General features: G+C 41.5%; 1 protein-coding gene across 5 annotated transcripts in view; it reads right to left on the bottom strand.

Moving 5' to 3' along the window:
• Positions 1 to 14,890, bottom strand: part of nfatc2a (nuclear factor of activated T cells 2a) — a 29,325-nt gene extending 14,435 nt beyond the window's left edge. For 4 of the 5 annotated variants that reach the window (XM_079495969.1, XM_079495970.1, XM_079495971.1 and 1 more), the window contains exons 1-6: positions 12,622 to 12,824; positions 11,317 to 12,247; positions 10,923 to 11,091; positions 6,968 to 7,170; positions 6,365 to 6,537; positions 1,957 to 2,097 (exon numbers count right to left, since the gene is read on the bottom strand). In XM_079495969.1, the coding sequence (XP_079352095.1) occupies positions 1,957 to 2,097; positions 6,365 to 6,537; positions 6,968 to 7,170; positions 10,923 to 11,091; positions 11,317 to 12,247; positions 12,622 to 12,754 (1,750 nt within the window). In that variant the 5' untranslated portion in view covers positions 12,755 to 12,824. Of the gene's footprint in view, positions 1 to 1,956; positions 2,098 to 6,364; positions 6,538 to 6,967; positions 7,171 to 10,922; positions 11,092 to 11,316; positions 12,248 to 12,621; positions 12,825 to 14,622 lie in introns of those variants that run through there. The other variant, XM_079495972.1, reaches the window with a different exon arrangement.
• Positions 14,891 to 20,381: the final 5,491 nt, after the last annotated feature.

The following is a 20,381-nucleotide window of genomic DNA, read 5'->3' as shown; positions in this document are numbered from 1 at the left end:
TCTCTCTCTGGAGATAATTATGTATGGGGGCGGAGAGAGGGAGATTGAGAAGTCAAGGAGTTGAGGCTTGGCCGGGGAACCCTCTCTTCCCACTTGTACAGCCTTGTCCATGCATAGGAGCCAGGGGAGCCCCATCCAGAGGCAGCTGTCTCCCATTCAAAGGGATTTAACAGCTGCACCGTTCCAGGACTGTGTCATATGGAGAAACTCTCCAAAACAATGGCAAACCCTCTTCATAAGACTTATTTTTCCGTCTATGCTAGCCATTACTTTGGTGTGTCGTAACGCAGCGGCAGGGAACCCCGGAGACAAAAAAAGAAAAAGTGGCTTGGAGATGCAAGTTCCAAGTTTGAGTTGAGGCGGGCCCTGGAGAAATGGAACGCCAAGCGCTCCACTCTCAGACAGCAGTGGAGTCAGTGAGTCACACACACACACACACACACACACACACACACACACACACACACACACACACACACAGGCAACTGGAGGGTCACTGTTGACTACCAACAAAAAGGAAACATCGATGAGATATCAAACTACACTGCAAAATCCTGAGGCACTTTCACCCTGGTGTCCATATTTTGGATATGGATATAGCTGAAAAGTCTCACAAAGTTTCACATTGCGACATCATCTATATTGTACGCTTGTAGATGGGCTAGTTTTGAAAATGAATAATTAATTAAAGATTATTCATACGAAACCCCTATTCTATACTCGAAAATAGCCAATCTACAAGCTCGCAACGCATCATTGTGAGCTTGTAGATCTGCTATTTTGGAGAAAATGTCACACATTTTGAAAAGTCTTTAAAAATAACTACTTCTACTTTTGGTAGGCCTACTTTAAGCATTTTACTTTGCTGCCAATACTTTTGTACTTTTACTCAAGTTAAAGTTTGAATACTGGACTTTTATTTGTAAAATGGTAAATGGTGCATTTATATAGCGCCTTTATCCAAGGCGCTTTACATAGATTGTGCATCAATTCATCCATTCACACACACATTCATACACCGATGGCGGTGGAAACCATGCAAGGCACCAACCAGCACATCAGGAGCAATTTGGGGTTCAGTGTCTTGCTCAAGGACACTTCGACACTAACTCTGGGGGAGCCCAGGTTCGAACAGGCAAACAATCCAGCCACTCTACCCCTGAGCCAACCGCCGCCCAACATATATATGTAACATATTTCTACATCTACATTGTGGTATTGCTTAAGTAAAGTGCTTACTCATTGATTGCTACCAATCATACCCACTCGTTCAATTGCAATTACTTCTATTTTAATGACTGTAGACCTAATATTAGACAACTATCAATTTAATATGATGATATTGGGTATTGTGTACCATAAACAACCATCTAAAGGGAAATCTCTAGCAATTGACTCAGAGCATAGACTGGAGAGGGTACAGAAATGTCATAAACTGCATTAAATCCATTTCCAGCAGAGGGCTTTTATTTGTCATTCACCACACTACAAAAGACCCATCTGGGCGATAAGACATGATGGAATACAGCCGTGGAGAGTAAAGGGCAAAGGAAAGTGAGGCACCAATGTTATCACTATCAGTTGCATCATGCAAATTGGGAGGTAAACTGAATGGGTCACCAACATCACTGTAGGGAAGCTGTATCACTTGATCTGAACTAGTATTAAAGACGAAGGCAAGTATTATTAGTTAGTAAGTGATATTACAGCTTTTGTTTATGGCTCCGTGAAATTAGTTGGTGAAATAAAAGACACAAACAGAACGATAGAACGAATCTAGGAAAAGACTGTGAAACGTCACAGATAAATGAGAATTCCTCTGCTAAAAATATAAGAACCAAAATTCATGAGAACATATGAAACAGGAAAAGGATGCTGCTTTCTTGTAGGAGCTTAGCGTGGCTTCCTCAGTTGTGCATCAGGCTCGGCTCTGTTGAGAACATGAACGGAACTCACCGTGAGTCTTCTCCAGGAATATGACCTTGGAATCAGAGCTGAAGTTCTGCCCAGTCAGGATCATCTGCTGTCCTCCCAGAACAGAACAGCTGTCCATGTCCTGCTTTTCTACCATAGGAAGCTCATGGGCCGACCGCTGGGCTGTGGGCGCACACAGGATAGGGGTGTTACATGTAGGGCTGCAAGGATTCATTGAACTAATATATATTTTTGAGTGGTGTAAACCACTCCTACAACTGGCTTTGTTAGTTTACATGTCTGTCTGTTTGTCTGTCTGTCTGTTCGTACCAAAAAATGAGCATGGTTGCTATGGTCACCCAGTTCACACGGGTGTGATTTCATTACGTCAGACATTACGTCAGACCACAGCTGATCAGTCTATATAAGACCTTACACCAATCAGTTCACACGGGTGTGATTTTTTAATAAATCTTTGGGAAATAGCGAAAACAAGCTCCGAACGCAAGCATAGGGCTTAATAATAATAATATAACAATAATTAACAATAATATGTATAGGCTTGATACGCAAGCCTAGAATCATTTCACCTGGTGATATGATTTTAACATTATATAAGATATTGCTCAAAAATGTCAATTATTTCATAACTATTTTCATAACTTGGACCTAGTAGTATTGACTCATGTAGTGAGTAGGGACACATCCATAACTTGGACCTAGTAGTATTAACTCATGTAGTGAGTAGTGACACATCCATAACTTGGACCTAGTAGTATTGACTCATGTAGTGAGTAGTGACACATCCATAACTTGACTCATGTAGTGAGTAGGGACACATCCATAACTTGGACCTAGTAGTATTGACTCATGTAGTGAGTAGTGACACATCCATAACTTGACTCATGTAGACTAGGGACACATACATAACTTGGACCTAGTTGTAGTATTGACTCATGTAGTGAGTAGTGACACATCCATAACTTGGACCTAGTAGTATTGACTCATGTAGTGAGTAGGGACACATCCATAACTTGGACCTAGTAGTATTGACTCATGTAGTGAGTAGTGACACATCCATAACTTGGACCTAGTAGTATTGACTCATGTAGTGAGTAGGGACACATCCATAACTTGGACCTAGTAGTATTGACTCATGTAGTGAGTAGTGACACATCCATAACTTGGACCTAGTAGTATTGACTCATGTAGTGAGTAGGGACACATCCATAACTTGGACCTAGTTGTGAAATAGCTTATACTGTAAATGCCATACAGTGGAACACAGAATAAATGCAAAGGAATCTATATTTTCTGTCAACCACTTCATTCATTTCCTAAAAGCATACAATTACCCAGGGACAAAACCACAAAATGGTCTATCTTTAACAATAGATAACATTAACAGATGCATGCTGACTCATTCTAAAACAACTTCCTTAATTTTGAGGAAAATCTTTTAAAATAAGTTGAACTTGGGATGACTGAGAGTTAAGTTTATATAGTAAAGATTGTAATAACTTGTGAACTATTTATCAAGTAAGGTTTTCATTTTCAGTTTCTCCAAATTATTATTATTTAAATTATTAATCTCACATTGACCCAATTAAGGTTCATTATTGCTTTATCATACTGTAGCACACATACAGTATACCAGATTCTTATGAACTCAATAGAAGCATAAACAATGGATCTCTTTTGTGGTAACATGACACACTGCACTGGGGCTTTATATGTTTTATGTCACCGAAAGTATCCTGGACATGTAACATACATAATCAATAGGCCTGCATCCTCTCTGGTCGTGTTCAGTACGACCCTTATACAAAACACAAACCATGTTTAGTTAATGTGCGTAGCTACGGGATCACAGTCAGATGATATCTCCTGAAAGCCATCGCTGGTTGTACGTATGATTTTACTTGTCAAGACAACAGATTAAACTGCATTCAGATTGGTTCTCTCAGAAGACAGTCAGTAACAATGACAACAGTAATTCAGTTCGTTTTTGTATGCACTCGGCCTTGAAATCCAGAGAATCCTGCTCATTGTGACAAATGATCACCCATTAGCTTGTCTGAAATTCAACACCCGACGAGGCGAGCTCAGGTGTCGACAAACAGTCCCGTGACCTTTGAGCGGGTTTGCTCTACTACGCGGTGACGGTGAGTCAACAAAACAAAGAGGACAATACTAAAAGTGTCCCTAGTCTCTTCAAACACCCCATCACTGACACAGTCTGCTTATCAGCCTGTCTGACAGATGTGTTGTAGTAGGCAAGTTCATGCTTGATTAGTGTTCACTCATGCCAATTGTTCTAAGGTTCATCTGAAGACAGTGTCATATCAATCAACAGGTATAGATAACTACTGTATGCTGCTGAATGGGAAGAGACAAGGGAAATTACACCATCACCATTGACATCATTTTGCTGTATCACAGTGACTTAAAAACAATTACACGGCCATAATGTACAATATGTATTTACTTTGTGTTCCACTGATATTTTATGTGCCATAATGCCATTTATGATTTATGACTAGTTGTTCAAAGTAAGATAAAGTAAGATAATAGGCTGTTTTTCATTTATTTAGATTATATATTGGGTGCTTTAATTAAAACGGACACACCGGTACACACTTTACTAATGCACACGAGCAGTCACACAGCCGCAGACACGACCATACAGTGGGCTCACACAAGACACAAGTGGAAACATAAAGAGGTCTTTGTATATACAGTAGGAGCCTGACCTATAAAGTCAAATCCTCAGTGTTAATTTATCCATTTATATCCCAGGGAAGCACACATGAAAACCTCTGTGCTGCACTGCATCACATACAGTAAAGAAGTCCAAAGTCCATCCATTGCATACAGACCTCCAAAGTGTGCATCTCAGGGTCTAATGGTAAGCACTATCTATCTATAAATGCACCACGTCTCAGTATGTCTGTGTGTATGTCTGTAATGCACGTAACTCGAGAACCGTTCGTCCCGCCGACTTCATATTCGACACACGCGTTCCACACCACCACAGGGAGTGCAGTGCCCGGTGTCGAGACGGTCGGACCCACGGTTGTCCAGAACCACCACAAAAGGCCTCTGCCCGGGCTCTGGACAAGGCCCCTGACTGGGCTCCATGTATGGAGCTGGCCTGTTCTGACATCACAACACTCCATTATTGGGCATGCCTGACACAGAACTCCATATATAGGAATAAAGGGACACAGAGAGACAGATACAGACATCTATGGGCATAAAAGGGACACAGACAGATGGGTGGAACGGGTACTCTGACACGGGTACAACGGGTATTGCATAGCCGGGTGGGGCATGGATCACCAACTTCCATCGTTACCGACTCTGTGCTCTACAGCCGGGCACCAGGCTAGTATATTAAAACTGTCTTAAAGGAGCATTCAGTGATTTGGGTGATTTGGAAAAAACCACACACGCACTACAGTGGAGGGACCGGCCAACAGCACGCACACCATGCACGCACACCAGCCCGCCCCCACTCGATCATGATTAGCGGAAGGCCCCTCTCTATCCTGATTGGATGAAGGCTGGGCCACCTAGCCAAAAACGAAACCTTAGGTTTTTTGACCCCAGGGGTTAACTGGGGACAGGGAGGAACTTCTTATATGGTCAGCACACTCTATAGTAGGGAGGGTTATCACAACAAAACAAAAAAATAAGTGATATTTGAATTAAGTGAAAGCGGACATGTTTTCCCAGCACCCCAGAGCTCCTATTTTGAAGGAATCCCGGGAATGATTGTGTTAAGGCGGACCTCTGACATGAACGTGAAGTTCATGTCACCATCAGGGATCTCCATATATGGGCATAAAAGGGACAAGGACTGACAGATACAGAGATCTCAATATATGGGCGGTGCGACATAAGTGTGAACCTCTAGTACAGTATACTTTGTCATATGACACACACACTGGGCGAGACCTGCTACTGAGAGTGTCTAACCGTAACCGGAAGTACTGGAAGTACAGCTCAAGGAAGTTACATGATGCTGTGCAGATCTGTTTACATTCCCCGGCCATAAAACCTGTGTTGTGATTGGTCAAAAAAGACCAAGAAGAATTACAGACGTCCCGCCCTAGCAGACATGTTCTGCCTTAAGCCTAATTTATGCTCAGTCGAGCGATGGTGTCGCACCGAGAACGGCAATAGAATAGCAGATCTACAACCTCACTATGCGTCGCATTTGAGCTTGTAGGTCGGCTATTTCCGGTGCGTGATGCCAACCCGCGATGAAGTATGAATCAGGATTTAGGGGGTCATTATGAGGTTTTAACAAGCCTGGGATTGAGGATATATGACGAATGGTGAATAGCCATAGTTAACGAGCTCATGCTATTTTTGAACATGTTCACATTATGAACTGCCCAAAATAGGGACACCAGGTTAGAAAGTGGTTAATGTGGTTGCTTACAGCACTCTATAGGGTGTGAGGCCGCTTGCAGAGAGACGAGCTGTCCTCCTGGCTGAGGTATGTGGACCCGGAACACCAGACGGACACGAGTGTTCTTCCTTCCAATGTCCGTCTCCCCTTTCCTCAACTCAATGTCTGCGTTCCTGAGTTTCAAAATCCCTGCACAGTCGATTCTGGGACAGAGGAAGACAGAACCAATCAGTCACTATGTAGACAGTGCATTATGTTAGTGTGTGACAGAACAAGATAGAAAATGAGGGAGAGTGAGAGCAAACAAGATAATGAGTATATCTCGCTGCTGTCGGGTGGAAAAGTTGTACATTCAAAATCACTGATTGTAATTATCATTCAGTCACAAGATCTTGTTCATATATTTCATTTCATTTCATTCAATATTTATAAAACTCACAGAAAGACTTAATTACTTCCAAGTTGGCATTACTATTTTGGAAATGTCATTTAATATATGCGATAATTTCCAAACATTTCTTAAAAATGTTTAAAGTAGCTTTGATACTTTTATGTGACACTGTCATGCAACATACTATAAAATAAGTTATTTGCTTAACAGTGACGATATGATAGCTATAATAACATTCTCACATGGCTTTCATGTTGTTCTTTGGCTCTAGGGGGATCTCCAATACTTTAGTGCCATTGATGATCTTCTCAAAACTGGTGGTGGTGACAGTTTTGCCGGTGATGCGGTGAACCTGATAGAAGGCGTGGGGTTTCAGGATGCGCTCATCTGCAGTGCCAATGAAAATCTGCAGGCCCAGTGGCTCTTTTCCCCTGTAGCCAAGTAACTGCAGACACAAAAGATACAATGAATAAAAAGTAACTTTTTGGCAACTTTTTGGCATCAATTTGTGAATAAATTAGGTCAAATAGAATACAGGCCAACAAGGGAAGGCAAATCCAGCTGTATCTTAAAACTTTTCAGATCTCTCATCTCATTAACAGGCTAATAGCTACTCCCAGAAATAGATAATCAGTCTCCATGGCCTGCAGAGAGTACAACATTGTACAACATTGGTAGCCACCAGTTAGACAATGTGTCACAATTATTTAAGCCTATTTTAAGTACTGTACCTGCATACGGCCTGGGAAAATTAAAACAAGCAAATTGGTAATTTTCTGAATTGAAAGCTCAATGTACTGTTTCACACTCTATTCTAGTGTCATGTCATCATCATACACATCAATCAGGCTGTTCTAGATAGCAAACCAGATCCTACCTCCTGAGGAAATATGCAAGAACCACAAAGCATGAACTTGCTCGTAAGTGTGTTGGTGCATGCAAACCACAAGTCGTGCTTTCTTAAAATAAAGAAAAAAAGCAAGTTAAAAAGGGCAATTATAATTAGCTTTTAAAACAATGCTCCATATATTCTATTGACGCAAATGTTTTAAAATTTTCAAAAATGTCCACTTTTAATGTGAAAACATTTTCAAAGACTTAAAAAAATCAGAATTTTCAAAAACAAGCAAGTCGCATTGCGACACTTTCCGCAATTTGTCGTACAACAAACTATACTGTACAGAGATTGTATGATCCCATCTGTGTGTGTGCGTGCGTGCATGCGTGTACACATACTGAATCTGCACCTAGCTTCCTTGTTGCTCACACAGAACAAAGGGATGTTACATTAGCATGGACAGATTGCCACAAAGTGAAAGTGACATTCATGCACTGGGTGGCAAATCCGGTTCAACAAAGGAGAGAACCAGAACCAGTAGCCTACAGTACATCTACAATATGTGAGGGCGCCCCTGATCTACAATATGTGGTATTGCTTTCAGTAACAGTAAACATGTAATGTACTTCTTTATGAATTTTCAAAATCACTATGAAAATGACCTGATTAAATAAGGGAGATCATGTTATAATGGAACAGGTGTAGTGCCTCTTTTGCCCTTTCCTGTAGTAACACCAGCTGTCATGGCTGGTACTATACGCATTCACTTCACTGAGGGTGTTAATCGAACTAACTGATTTATTTATTTTTTCAAAAGTAGTGAAAATAGCAGACCTACAAGCTCACAGTGCATCATGTTGAAACACATTGTGAGCTTGTAGATCTGCTATTTTTACTATTTTTGCCTGACACCGTTGTGCAAAGAGTCATAATGTAACGCTTAACAGGTTAATCGATGCGTTGATATGCATACAAAAAAAATCTAAAACTAAATCAACGCTTCTCGAATGTTCACCTAATCAAAAAGTGAATGATAGAATAATCACTAAAGAAATAGCTGACAGTTGCAGACCCTGAACTTCAAGGCAGCTGTAAAATCAGAATAGAAACTATGGCAACGTGAATGAGTGTGCTGGCCCCATGTGCAGGTAGCTGACACAGTGAGTGAAATAGAGGAAGTTGACTGCAAACACTCAACAGGCCATGTGAGCAGTCGGTTGTCATGACAACCGCAGCAGCAGTGAGTCATGACAGCATGGACTGTAGGAAAAGTAAAGTAGAGGATTGGAAGGGGGAGAGAGAGGGAGAGGGAGAGAGAGAGAGGGGGGGAGAGAGAGAGAGAGAGAGAGAGAGAGAGAAATGAGGTGGGAGGAGGAAAGGGGAAGAAAGAGAGAGAGAAGGATGGTGTAGGAGGGGAAAGAGACAGACGAGAGAAAAAGTTAAGCCTGATACTTCCTTGTATGCTGGTGTCACGCTCTGCGTTGTGAGCTTATAGATCTGCTACTTTTGGCACATCGCGGTACCACAGAGCATAATTTAGTCATGAGAGGAACAGGGGAGTCTTGAGAGAGAAAGGGGCAGGAGGGTGGGGGGGGGTCAGGCTGTCCGTGGTTAACCAGCCCTGACCATCTGATTGGCCAAGTGAAGCAGCAACACTGACCTCAGGATGGGCCTTCGGGAACGGCCAGAAAATGGAAAAGTTAGAACGTTAGAAAGGTTTCATTTCCACATGATCTCCTATATCAACATCATCAACGACAAGGAAACCCTAAAGATGTTGTCACGGTAACAAACGTAAAAAAAAAAAGTGAAGTGAAACCTACAGCTAGGCTGTGTGGCCAGCCATAAAATACTGTATGTCAAAAGTAATGTTGATGTCCTGTTTGCATTCTAGGCCAGGACTCCCATGAATCAAAAGTTAAAATGTTGTAAACGTTCTTTCTTTTAATTAAATCAATTCTAGATTAAGTTAATACTCTTCCGTTTTGTAAATGCGCCTGGTAATTTAAATAAATAAAATAGCCCAATATGCTATGGAGAAAATATGAACTACACTTTGAAATTGACGGCTTTGGATGGTCGGTGTTCAGTGTTGCTATGTGAGGTGAGTCCCCAATGCCCGGCCCGTTCCTGTGTCAACTTTTCCTCTTTCCTGGGGAAAGAGGAAAGAGGGGATCTGGACCAGAGTAAAGCTGTTCTTGCTCTCTGTTACCAAAGGTCGCCAGGGGCACTGCAGCCCCTAACGTACGTGATATCTGTTTGATCTCCGTCGATCTTGGGACGGTCACCAACCGAACAGAGACACATAACGCACGGACAGAACATGAGAAATCTCTCTCCGTCACAGTCTTGTCTGCTATTTTGCATCTGTTATAAAAGACTCTGAAAATGCCTTAATGTGGTCGTGTCAGAACGCTAGTGTAGTATCTCATGTGAGACCTATACAGTCAACAAACTGATATCTATGGACAGCGTAAACCGTAAACACATGGCTGATTGTGTGGTTGAAACCCTAGGCTGCGTGGGCACCACAGTAGACTATTTTAAGTTGGAAGGCACAAATCTGTGAAGCTGCACTGTTTAGTGATGGGATGGGCGGGGGTTGAGGATATGGTGTGGTTATCATGTGTCATTATGTCTGTGGTGGGCTTTTGCAATTGCTTTTCACAGGGTGCTACTGGTAGAGACCAATGTCATTTTGCTTATGTTTTTTCCTTGTCTTGTTTATATTATTTGTTCTGATTCTGAATATGTATAATTTATTATTTTGTTTTATACTGTATTTGTACCATTCATACTGTATGTAATGCTTTGGCAATATAAGAATGCTTGTCATGCCAATAAAGTATATTTGAATTTAATTGACTACTGGTAGAGAGAATGAGATGTACATAGCAAATGCTGCGGAGATGCCCAGCCTAAAGGGCAACATCTTGAATGTGATTTGTGGAATGTGATGGCCTGTAAATTCGGATTGATTTTGATGCACTGTCAATATATCATTCATCAAATCGCTCCTATAGTGATCCCTCCCAATGATATCCTTCACCACTGTTGTCATAAATACAGTTGTGTGAATTGTGCATGCCATCAATGGTTATCTTTATAGTAAATGTTCTTGGTGTGGACAGCCCTAATCTCCTAAAGCTAAATCTGACAACTAACCATATCCATACATTTTATACTCCTCCGAGTATGATGTAAGAGCAAAATGGCTGCAGTTTGTGATACCCTGGCCCCCTACTTTTTACAGTGCAACAAAGCTCTTCGCGGAAACTAGCTGATCTACAAGCTGGTAGATCTGGCTGAATGTTCACCCCAGAATAGGGACACTAGGGTTTCAATGGTCAGTTAAGTACCTGCACAGCAGTATGTCCTCCGGTTGGGGCTTTGACAGCACCCCGACTTCCCTCCGTCTCATAGTGAGCTCTGTGGTGAGGCTTGGGCTGCACTTCAATGTGTAGCTCATACTGGTCTGAGCGACTGGGAATTGGCCATTCCAGTGGGGGTAGTGAGGTCACAGGGATGCTGAAGTATGAAAAGAATTAAGAAAAATAAGTTGGAAGGAAGGTTATGTCAAACTAAAGGATGTCAATTAATACATGTTTAAAGGGTATGTCTCCTTTTTACATTCCTGGCTGTTTGGAACTGTGAGTATCTCACAATTCATATTTGTTTGTTTGTTTGGATGTTTTTTATTATAATGCCAGTGAATTTTTTTAAATACATGCATGCTAATTCATCAAGCTCAACCTGCAGTTGCTGGAAACCAGCGGTTTGGGCCAGAGCGGAGGGATGACGAAGAAAGACTCCACACCAGGCTTTGTCTTCATGTCCTGGTCACATGACACAAAATAGTTCCCGTCAGCATGGCTCTCTGGATAGAGGGTGTACACCTGGTTGGCCGTCTTGACTATTTTGGTAGGCACAAAGTTGTGCTGAGCGGTGCCAAAGCCATTCATGGCATTGGCGAGGCTGGTGGGTGTGCCGTAGTGGGCACCCACTATGTTGTGCTCCTCATGGCCGCTGTGGGGTGAGGGACTGCGGGAGCGGTGTCCAGGGACTAACCCGGGGTTCCTGTACATGTCGTACGTGCGTTTGCCCTGTGGGGAGGCGGAGCGGGAGCCGGTCCTCGGGGAGGGCGAACGGGGTCCCAGGCAGCCGTCCTCAGCTAGGCTGGTGCGTGGGGAGGTGCCTGGAGAGGTGCGGGGCGAGCCGGTGTGGATGTTCTGGAAACGTGGGCAGAGGTCACTGGGGTTCTGGCCACTGCTGGGGGACATGCAGGGAGATGCCCAGGGGGAATAGGTCTCGGAGTGCCAGCTGGTGGACGAGTTACTACTGGCCGGACTCAGGCACTGGGGCTCGCGGTAGGCCACACTATCATGGCCTGGCACGTGCAGGGTGGGTCTGGGGCTGATGTTCAGCGGGTGGTTCTGCAGGGATTCCCTTCCATGATTGTAGTGCTCGCGAGATGGGGTGATCTCGATCCGTGGGCTCAGGGCCAGGCCCCCAGGCCGGGAGTTGTCCAGGTAATTCCTGGCCTCCTGGTTCTCATATCCTGAGAGAACCTCCGTGTTGTTGTAGGGCGGACTGCAGGACTTGATACCGTACGCCTCACCCAAATGGTAGGCCTGGTGGCCTGGCTCAGGACTGAGGACTTTGTGAGATGCAAGGTTTGGGTCATCTACAGGATGAAACAAGAAACAAACTGGTCAGAATACTCAGAGAAGAGGGCATATTGTCATGTTGAATGGAAGGGTCAATATAAACTTTTATTCCAGACACATCCCACAGCTGGTTCTATTACTCTGCTCAACTCAGCTCAAATCAAGTTTGTTTAACATATTTGAATGTAACTTGTCAGATTTTACTGCAATAATTAACACATTTAGGTAGGCAAAATTAATTTAGTTTTTAATCAAATCTATTTTAGTTATGTAACGATATAAGTGCAATTTTCCACATGACATGATCCTGAAAACGTTTTGAGAAATTAACGTCCTGTTTATTTCCCATTTCAAAGGCAACGTTATAACAACAGAGCCTCTATAGACAAACCTTGATCTCCCCCGGTAAATGCGCTGCAAGGTGGTTCATATTCAAACAGGTATTCGAACTCCAAATCTTCATCGGGGCAGTTCACTCGACTGAGTTTCTCCTCCAAATCGGTTTCGTCGTAAAAAGAGGTCATCTGTCTTAATTTCCAAGTATTTCCAGCTTAGTCAAAATGATATAGGCTCATAATGTTCTCTATCAGTAGGCTATATAGATTTCTGCGCTTCTTTCACCGAGGCCATTCGAAGTCAAAGGCGTAGCCGTGATGAGGTGAACAAGAGAACCTGACCTGTTCAACTATTGCGAGCGGCTGAATGTGCAAATGATGCCTTGCAGTGAAAAAGGCAACAAGCAACATGAAAGCGCAAAAGTTTCCTGGTTCAACTTCTCTACATATTTTGAAGGCGGGTCTAGTTTTCTATCAAATTATGCCTCGTTTCATAAATGTACTATTCACGCCTACAAGACGGTAAGACCATCATGACCAAAATCTAGCCTACAAAGTGCAGCTTCAACGTGAAACATTATCAAGGTAGGATACCGTCTCATTGCAATGTAAGCTACTACTGCCCCCGAGTGTTTGACAGTTTGCAATTACGCACGAGGGCGCGCTGAACTATAGGCAACCTCCTGGAACCAAAGTGGCCTCATTGGCCTGTCTAGGCTATCTGTCTTGACCAGGACCATCAGCAGTTTGGGGAGAGGGCGTATAGGCCTATTAGAACTTATAGTAGAACTTATAGTATAGGCCTACTGTATTTTGATGGACGCTTTGGCTATTATAGCCATTAGCCACTTGTGGGAGGATGAGAAAGACCATGATGTCAGCATGCTGTGTTCATCCACCTGCTTTTAGCCTACTTGCCATCAGTGCCTATAGGCTACGACTGTATTTCCCATATCTTTCTGAAGTTGATTCAAGTAAAATCATGAAACCATAAACTTGACGTATAGGCCAGTAGGCTAGGCCTATTTTGGTGCCTAAGATTACACTTGTAGCTCTGGTCCAGAACTAGAGGAGGAACAGAGGATGTATCATATAGGTTGGAGTCCACTTTGGACCTATAAAGGGAAACATGTAGGCTAGTTATGGCTACACGCGAGCCAGTATAGCAAGCTGTGTAAGTATAGGCTAATTCATGCAATATCTGCAGAAATTAATAAAACGAGGCGCACTTGTTGCACATTTTGAAATCATCAGACGACTTGTTCCTTTAAAAATGTTTTTTTCCTGGCACATTGTTATGTATAGCCCAATTAACAGAAGATAAATTGGATTGTTCAATTAAGTTAATATGCCAAAACATTCGTTGTGACCATATAGCTGTTCTGCCATGTGGCCTGTCATCTGAGTCATCACCCACAGCAAGACAATATTGTCAAGGCCTAAAATGCGTACTGAAAATACTTTTGAATGAATAAACCTATAGCAAACTTTTTACAGTCTGTGTGGCAAACATCTGGAAAGTTGTAGGACAAAGTGAAGCATTTTCTCTTTCAAATATGAATATGGAACATTGGAACTTGGCTAAGGTTTTCTTTTGACTCGCAACACAACACGAATATAGGAGAAATGGACATCAATTTAGATTGTCCACCCTATATAGGCCATATCTCATAGAATATTGCAAAAATAAATAGTTGCCTTATAATGGCCCGTGGAATGGCCAATCTTTTTACGATAACACCTCCATTTCTTGGTCATTTCTAATTGGGCTGCTATATTTGCTGTTTTGAAAATGATTCTCAACTGTGGTGACGTCTGTTGCCCAACTGTGTTCGAGGCGTGCACTGTCCCGTATCCGAACAAGCTACCTGGCGCGCGCACTACATCGCCAAGCCTACTACTGTAGCCTACTGTTACATGGAAGTAATGAAACAAATAGCCTAGACGACAAGAGCATATAGCCTACAATAAACAGGTTAGTATTGTTCTATCAATTAAAAATCAAATTGTTTGATTACCAGATAATCACAACACTTCAGCACGCGCGGCATCCATACCTTGATCCATCGACCGCATGGTGTGGTACTGTGACAGTCTCCAAGTCTCTCTAAACATTTGGAGCATAAGTCAAAGTAAAAGCAAAAACAAAAATAAAAATGATAAAAAGTTATCCTCTTCAAATAACTGCAGCAGGAAAAAAACACTCCAGTCAAATTCAGAAGAGATTAAAAAAGATCTTCCATGTGTTGAAAAACTTGTCAGCTATTCGTAAACCCTCTTTATATGTTAAGAAACATGTTACTGCTTCAGCTGCAACAATGGATAAAGTCCCTTTCCTAGCTCTAAGGATTACTTGAGTATCAAGAGCGGCTTCCTTCCCCGCTCTGGGTGTTTATAATGCTCCAATGCTGTAAAATAACGGGATTCCCTCAGTGTTTCCTCCTGTTTATGCGCTTTGCCATGGAAACCTGGACCGGCTCCATCTCGGAGACTCAGGGCTTTCCTGCAAAGCCCACACTCAGGAATCCATGACGTCTCCGGCTGCTGCGCCAAGGCATTTCTGCGGCTTCTCTCAGACAGTAGCGCACAAGACCTTCATTGTAGGGGATGAAGAAATTACTGTGGGACATAGCTGCCTAGAAGAAACTAAAAAATAACAAAAAATCTGATGTACGATACAGTATACACTACATAAAACTTAGTGACACAGTTTGTCGACTGCTCTGCAGCTTAATGCCTTTACAATATTGTAAATGATAGTAGGCCTGACTGACTGCTGTAAAATATCAATTATTGTTATGACCAGGCCATGCAGGGTAGCTGCATGCTGCTGGTTTCAACATGGAATATAAAGAATTCCATTGTTTCCACTGGTATAGTGAACTAGCATCCATTAATGGAAAGCTGCTACTTCTTTATTATTTGACACAATAAAGTATGATACTTGACTGGAAAAACTTCTGGGGGGAAAAAAATAACAGGATCACTTGATATAGGCTGAGCCAATTAGTCATGAGAACACATTTTCCATTGTAATGAAGGTTATATACAAGTCAGCGTCCAAGGATTTTTTTGCCCTTTGATTCATCTGTGTAACTTTTGTAAAGTCTGAAGTTTCCCCCTTCCTTCACCTTTCAGAACTATTCATTATTAATTATTATTAACAACTCCCTTACTGTGCATTTTCTAAGAATAAGTGCTATGTCAACCATTTTGGAATTGGAATTAAATCCCTTGTCATAGGACTACAACTAACCCTAACCCTAACCCTAATGGATGCAGCCTTTGAAATGTGCTATATGATCTCGGCAGGTCTTAGCATATAGAATTTAGGCCAGCAAGGTTAAACAGCTATACTACTTGCATTCTCATTGGTGATTCATTTATTATAGATGTAACTTAAATAGAGGTTATCCTGAATTCCTGATCCAACATTAATTTGAGCTGCAGCTCAACAGGCATGGGCAGGCTCTACCCCATACGCACGTTCAAATATTATCAAGATACACTTGCAACTGTTTTTCCATCTCAAGTAATACATTGCTGTTTCATCGGGTAACCAGGCAAATACATTTACATTTGGAAAGTTCTCCCTAAATCAACAGGAGCTGGTTATCCAAACTAATAAATGTTTCAAGAAAAGCTAATTCGCCACATTAACAAGTTCATATGTGACCCAGAAGGGGAAGCTGTGAAATGGGCCGTCCACAGCAGCCAAGGTAAATGAGACATTACCATTTCTCTACCGTGTCCACGCATTGCTGTATCATGCACCTGTGCCACCGCTTATGGTAAGCTTTGGAAAATGAAATTCTCATCGGTTATTATACATCATAAACCTCTTCTTATGCCAATTTATAAAACACATTTCTACAAATGTGGATAACATGCGGTGTGTTCTAATGTCAAGATTTATTAGACATGGTTGCTTTAAAGACAAAATAAATAATAACACAATAGTCAGCAGGCCCAGGGAACATGAAACCCAGACACTTCAGACTTGGGGGTCTTTGTAGGCTGTTGGCCCAGAAATTGATACACAGCGTATATTATCATTGACATTAAACTCAAGGCTAGTCATAGGAAAATCTGTGCTTTGGGGGCCCTCTAATGAGTGGGCCTGTTTTGAATTGTTGTGTAAGTCTGTGCTAGACTATGGAGTGATCAAGGGTGCAGCAGAAATGCTGTAAAAACCGCAGCACACAGAGCTCATGGGTTTGAGTTGGGGTATTAACACTGACTTGTCTACCATATGTAAATTCCTCTACTGCAAACAGAACTCTTATGCAAGTGAAATTATGAATGAGTGAATGAACACGGCACTAACTTGAGAAAAGGAAAACTACGTTTGTCCAGACGGCAGAGTTTGCACTTCCGTTTTTTGTTTTTTTTGCTAGGAGAGCACACTTTTTTCCAAGTTAATGCAGTATTTTCCATCACTGTAAAACAGCTCATTGAGGCTGTGTTGTCTGGGTTAGAGCATTAGCTCCTTTTAGTTTTGTGTGAGTGAGTTTTAAATCCAAGCAGTGGAACTTTGATATGGAAATGGCACATTATATCATGTCTCATGGAATCCTTTCCAAGGAAATTTGGATTTTTGCCTCAATGGGTATACAAAATCCCAGAAACATTGCCCATGGCTCCTTTACTCTAACTATTCGTCTGTTCAACTTGGTGATATATGTTTTTGGCAGATCCTTGTTAATTTGTTAGATAATTACTAGCTATGTAGAGATGAGTGACTGAAAAGTTGAACGGTAGAGGAAGGCAGACCTCATGTTTCTGTAGAATACTGTAAAAGAGATGAATTGAAAAAAAACTTGTATGTGCCTAAGGTTGTTCTGTTTGTAACTGTGAACTGGACAGACCACTACAGTACATAGAGTTCCAGCCCGGATAGTGCTGCTATGTTATTGTGCAATAAGGAATCTTATTTCCTTCCTGCCACAAATTGTGATCCCTGGAAAACATTTTCCCTCTTTTTCCAAATTGTATGAACTAATGTTTCCATCAATATGGAAACTACATACATCCACATTAGAGAGAATATCCACATTATGTAATATGATTCTGATCGATACTCAACTGTTTGTATAAATAATTCTGGTGTCTTAAGTCCAGTGGAAAGCAGTGGAGCAGCTCATGGATTTTTCCCTCCTGAGCACAGCGTTAGAAAATTGGCTCTCCCTTGTTGACACTATTTTCTGTCTATAGTGTTTCCCTTTCCAGCCCATATACTTCATTCACAACTTTAAAATATATCTGTAATACAAACACAACTTGAATGCAAGGCAAGCTCGTCTTGTTTGTGTATACGGTAGCCAATTGCAGTGGATTAACCTCAGTCAGCAGTTGAATAGTCTGTAGAAACCAGCCATTTAACATCAATTATTCTATAACAACAAAAACCAACTATTTCTTTCCACTTTTATTTACTCATTGTTGCTCCACGCCTGTCATGCACTTGAATTTAGATGTGCTTAATCTCTAACCCATCTCAAAGCCAGGATAATATTTGGATAGTCGACTGCAAGGTGATTTGTAAGGCATTCACAAGTGTTATTAGAGATCACAATAGGCGAGGAAATACATCGGAGACCCTTCCTTAACAGTAGTCGGTGCTAAGACGAATCAAAGCATTCCAGTGCATGAGCTATAAATAGCAATAGAAGAGGGTGTGTGTGTTCATGCTGAGCAATGGTTCTGTTAGGGGCCTGTCATCGTGGAGATCCTGTGTTTACACTGCACAATAACAATGTGTAGTAAGCAATTAATCTGCATGGACTGGTTTGATGTTGCACTCGTCAGTCCAAATGTAGCAACATTGTGGCCAATTAGGCTTCAAATCTTTCAAAATAGTGTAATATTCATAAACATATTCAACCTTTTTCTTTTTACAATACTATTAGAAATGAGGCTCATTATTTAACATGAATCAGATGAGGCAAAGACTACTGTTCATTGGCCTCACCAGTGCCACCAGTTAGCTATAACACAGGCAAAGTTGACCCCACACTATAAAATCCAGTGTTAACATTTGTGCAGTCATGACCTATACAGTGGTCTATAGTATTCTATAGCTAAAAAGACCCAGTCATCCCAGTTGATGTGGTTACTCTGATCTGAAGGATGAATTTCACATATAGATCTATGGTATTATTTGGATTAACCACTCAATTATAAGACCCTGTACTATGTTTAATATATTCTTGCACACTAGAGGGAGTGTTTCTTCAGGAGCAGTTTGGTTTTTCAAGTTGGAAACAAATTCAAGTAATGGCTGTCTTGAATTTAAATTATGTTATGCCAGTCAGAGCTGCACACTCAACAATTTAGCAAAATCTAAATCTAGTAAAATAAACAGTAAATTTAAAAATGTACACTGACTAACCCCCCCTTCACTGACTGGATTGCAGATTTGGCAGCAATCCATCCGGGGGCTCTGTAGAATCCTCTGTGTAGCTGGCCGAAGGCTCAAAGTAAAGACCTCAAATGTTGAGGTTAGGAGTGGAATTTCAGTTTTCATGGGACTTAAGTTAAATAGTTACTTTCAATGGCATAACCTACGCATTTGGTCAATGGGATGAGAGAAAGCTAAAAAATTGGAAGTAGAAACAGCAATTGAATCTGAGCATACTGATAGATCGGTGATCAAATCAATATAGTATTAGTTATGGATAATTTAGTTGTGATATCCTAGGCTATTTTAACATGTCATCTTGACTGACTATCCATTTTTCAGTTGTATGTGAATATGGTTGCGGTTCACAGACAGTGTTGGTCATGTTTTCATATTGGGCTCCTTCTGGTATGTAAACTATATACAGTAGATAGCAGGTTAACCTACAGTAGGAGAAGCCTCTGCTTAAAATGTCAACAACCCTAGTTGGAAGAGGAAAAAACATCTGCACACTAGTTTCTATTGTTCCACGAGACTTTCTTTATTAAAGGCAAGGAATTGCAACGTTTCAACCCACTAGGTCTTCATCAGGCAAATATCAACAACCCTAGTTGCCCAGGGAACTACACAAAATCATGGTGGTTGACGTGATGATGCTTTACAGTTTACACAACCAGACGTAACGTATTTGTTTAGGTTATCCAGGCCTTTAAATTAATATTTTATGCAACAGCTGTGGAGGGTGACTTATCTATACTCATCCTAATACTAATACTAATATTAGTGTAGAGATTAAATAGAGATGTGTACTAGTGGCAGGGACTCCCTCATCTGGTGACTGTGGGCCAAACACTTGTTCATAGATAACTATCCTACATCCTACATATAATTAAGCAAACCTCTTGTCACCAAAATCTGTCTATGCTTCCCGGTTCACCTCAGTGGCTGGCGCATTTGATCTGAATTTGCATACTGGCATTGCTCATTAGCATACGCACCAAAATAATTACGCCCGTTTTTCATTCTCAAAATGTAAGCTGTTTTTATGTCAACACGATGCCTTGCCCACACATAACTAAGTCTGCACACATTCCTGGGTAATGCAGCATTCACTAGGGGTCAACCTGCCTAACAATGGTGCTAGTAGTTGCTACTGCTCCGTTGTTTAGGGATGTTCAGCAATACAAATGCAATGCATTTAAACTTTACATTTTAAAGTGTTGCTAGCCGGAAATACCACTGTCGTATGATGGAGTATCAATTAAGCATGACAAACACTGTGAAACACATGACTTACCCTTTTGCTCTTTGGGGAGAATAAGTCATTCAGGAACTTCTTCCAGCTCAAACCTTGCTGAAAGTTTTTCTTATTGGTCCACCTAACTTTATGACAAACACATGCACACAATAAATTAT

Source organism: Electrona antarctica (genome assembly GCF_951216825.1).
Source record: "Electrona antarctica genome assembly, chromosome: 2".
In the NCBI taxonomy this organism is placed as follows: Eukaryota; Metazoa; Chordata; class Actinopteri; order Myctophiformes; family Myctophidae; genus Electrona; species Electrona antarctica.
The sequence above is the reverse complement of the archived record's forward strand: the minus strand, read 5'-3'. Positions and strand labels throughout refer to the sequence as shown.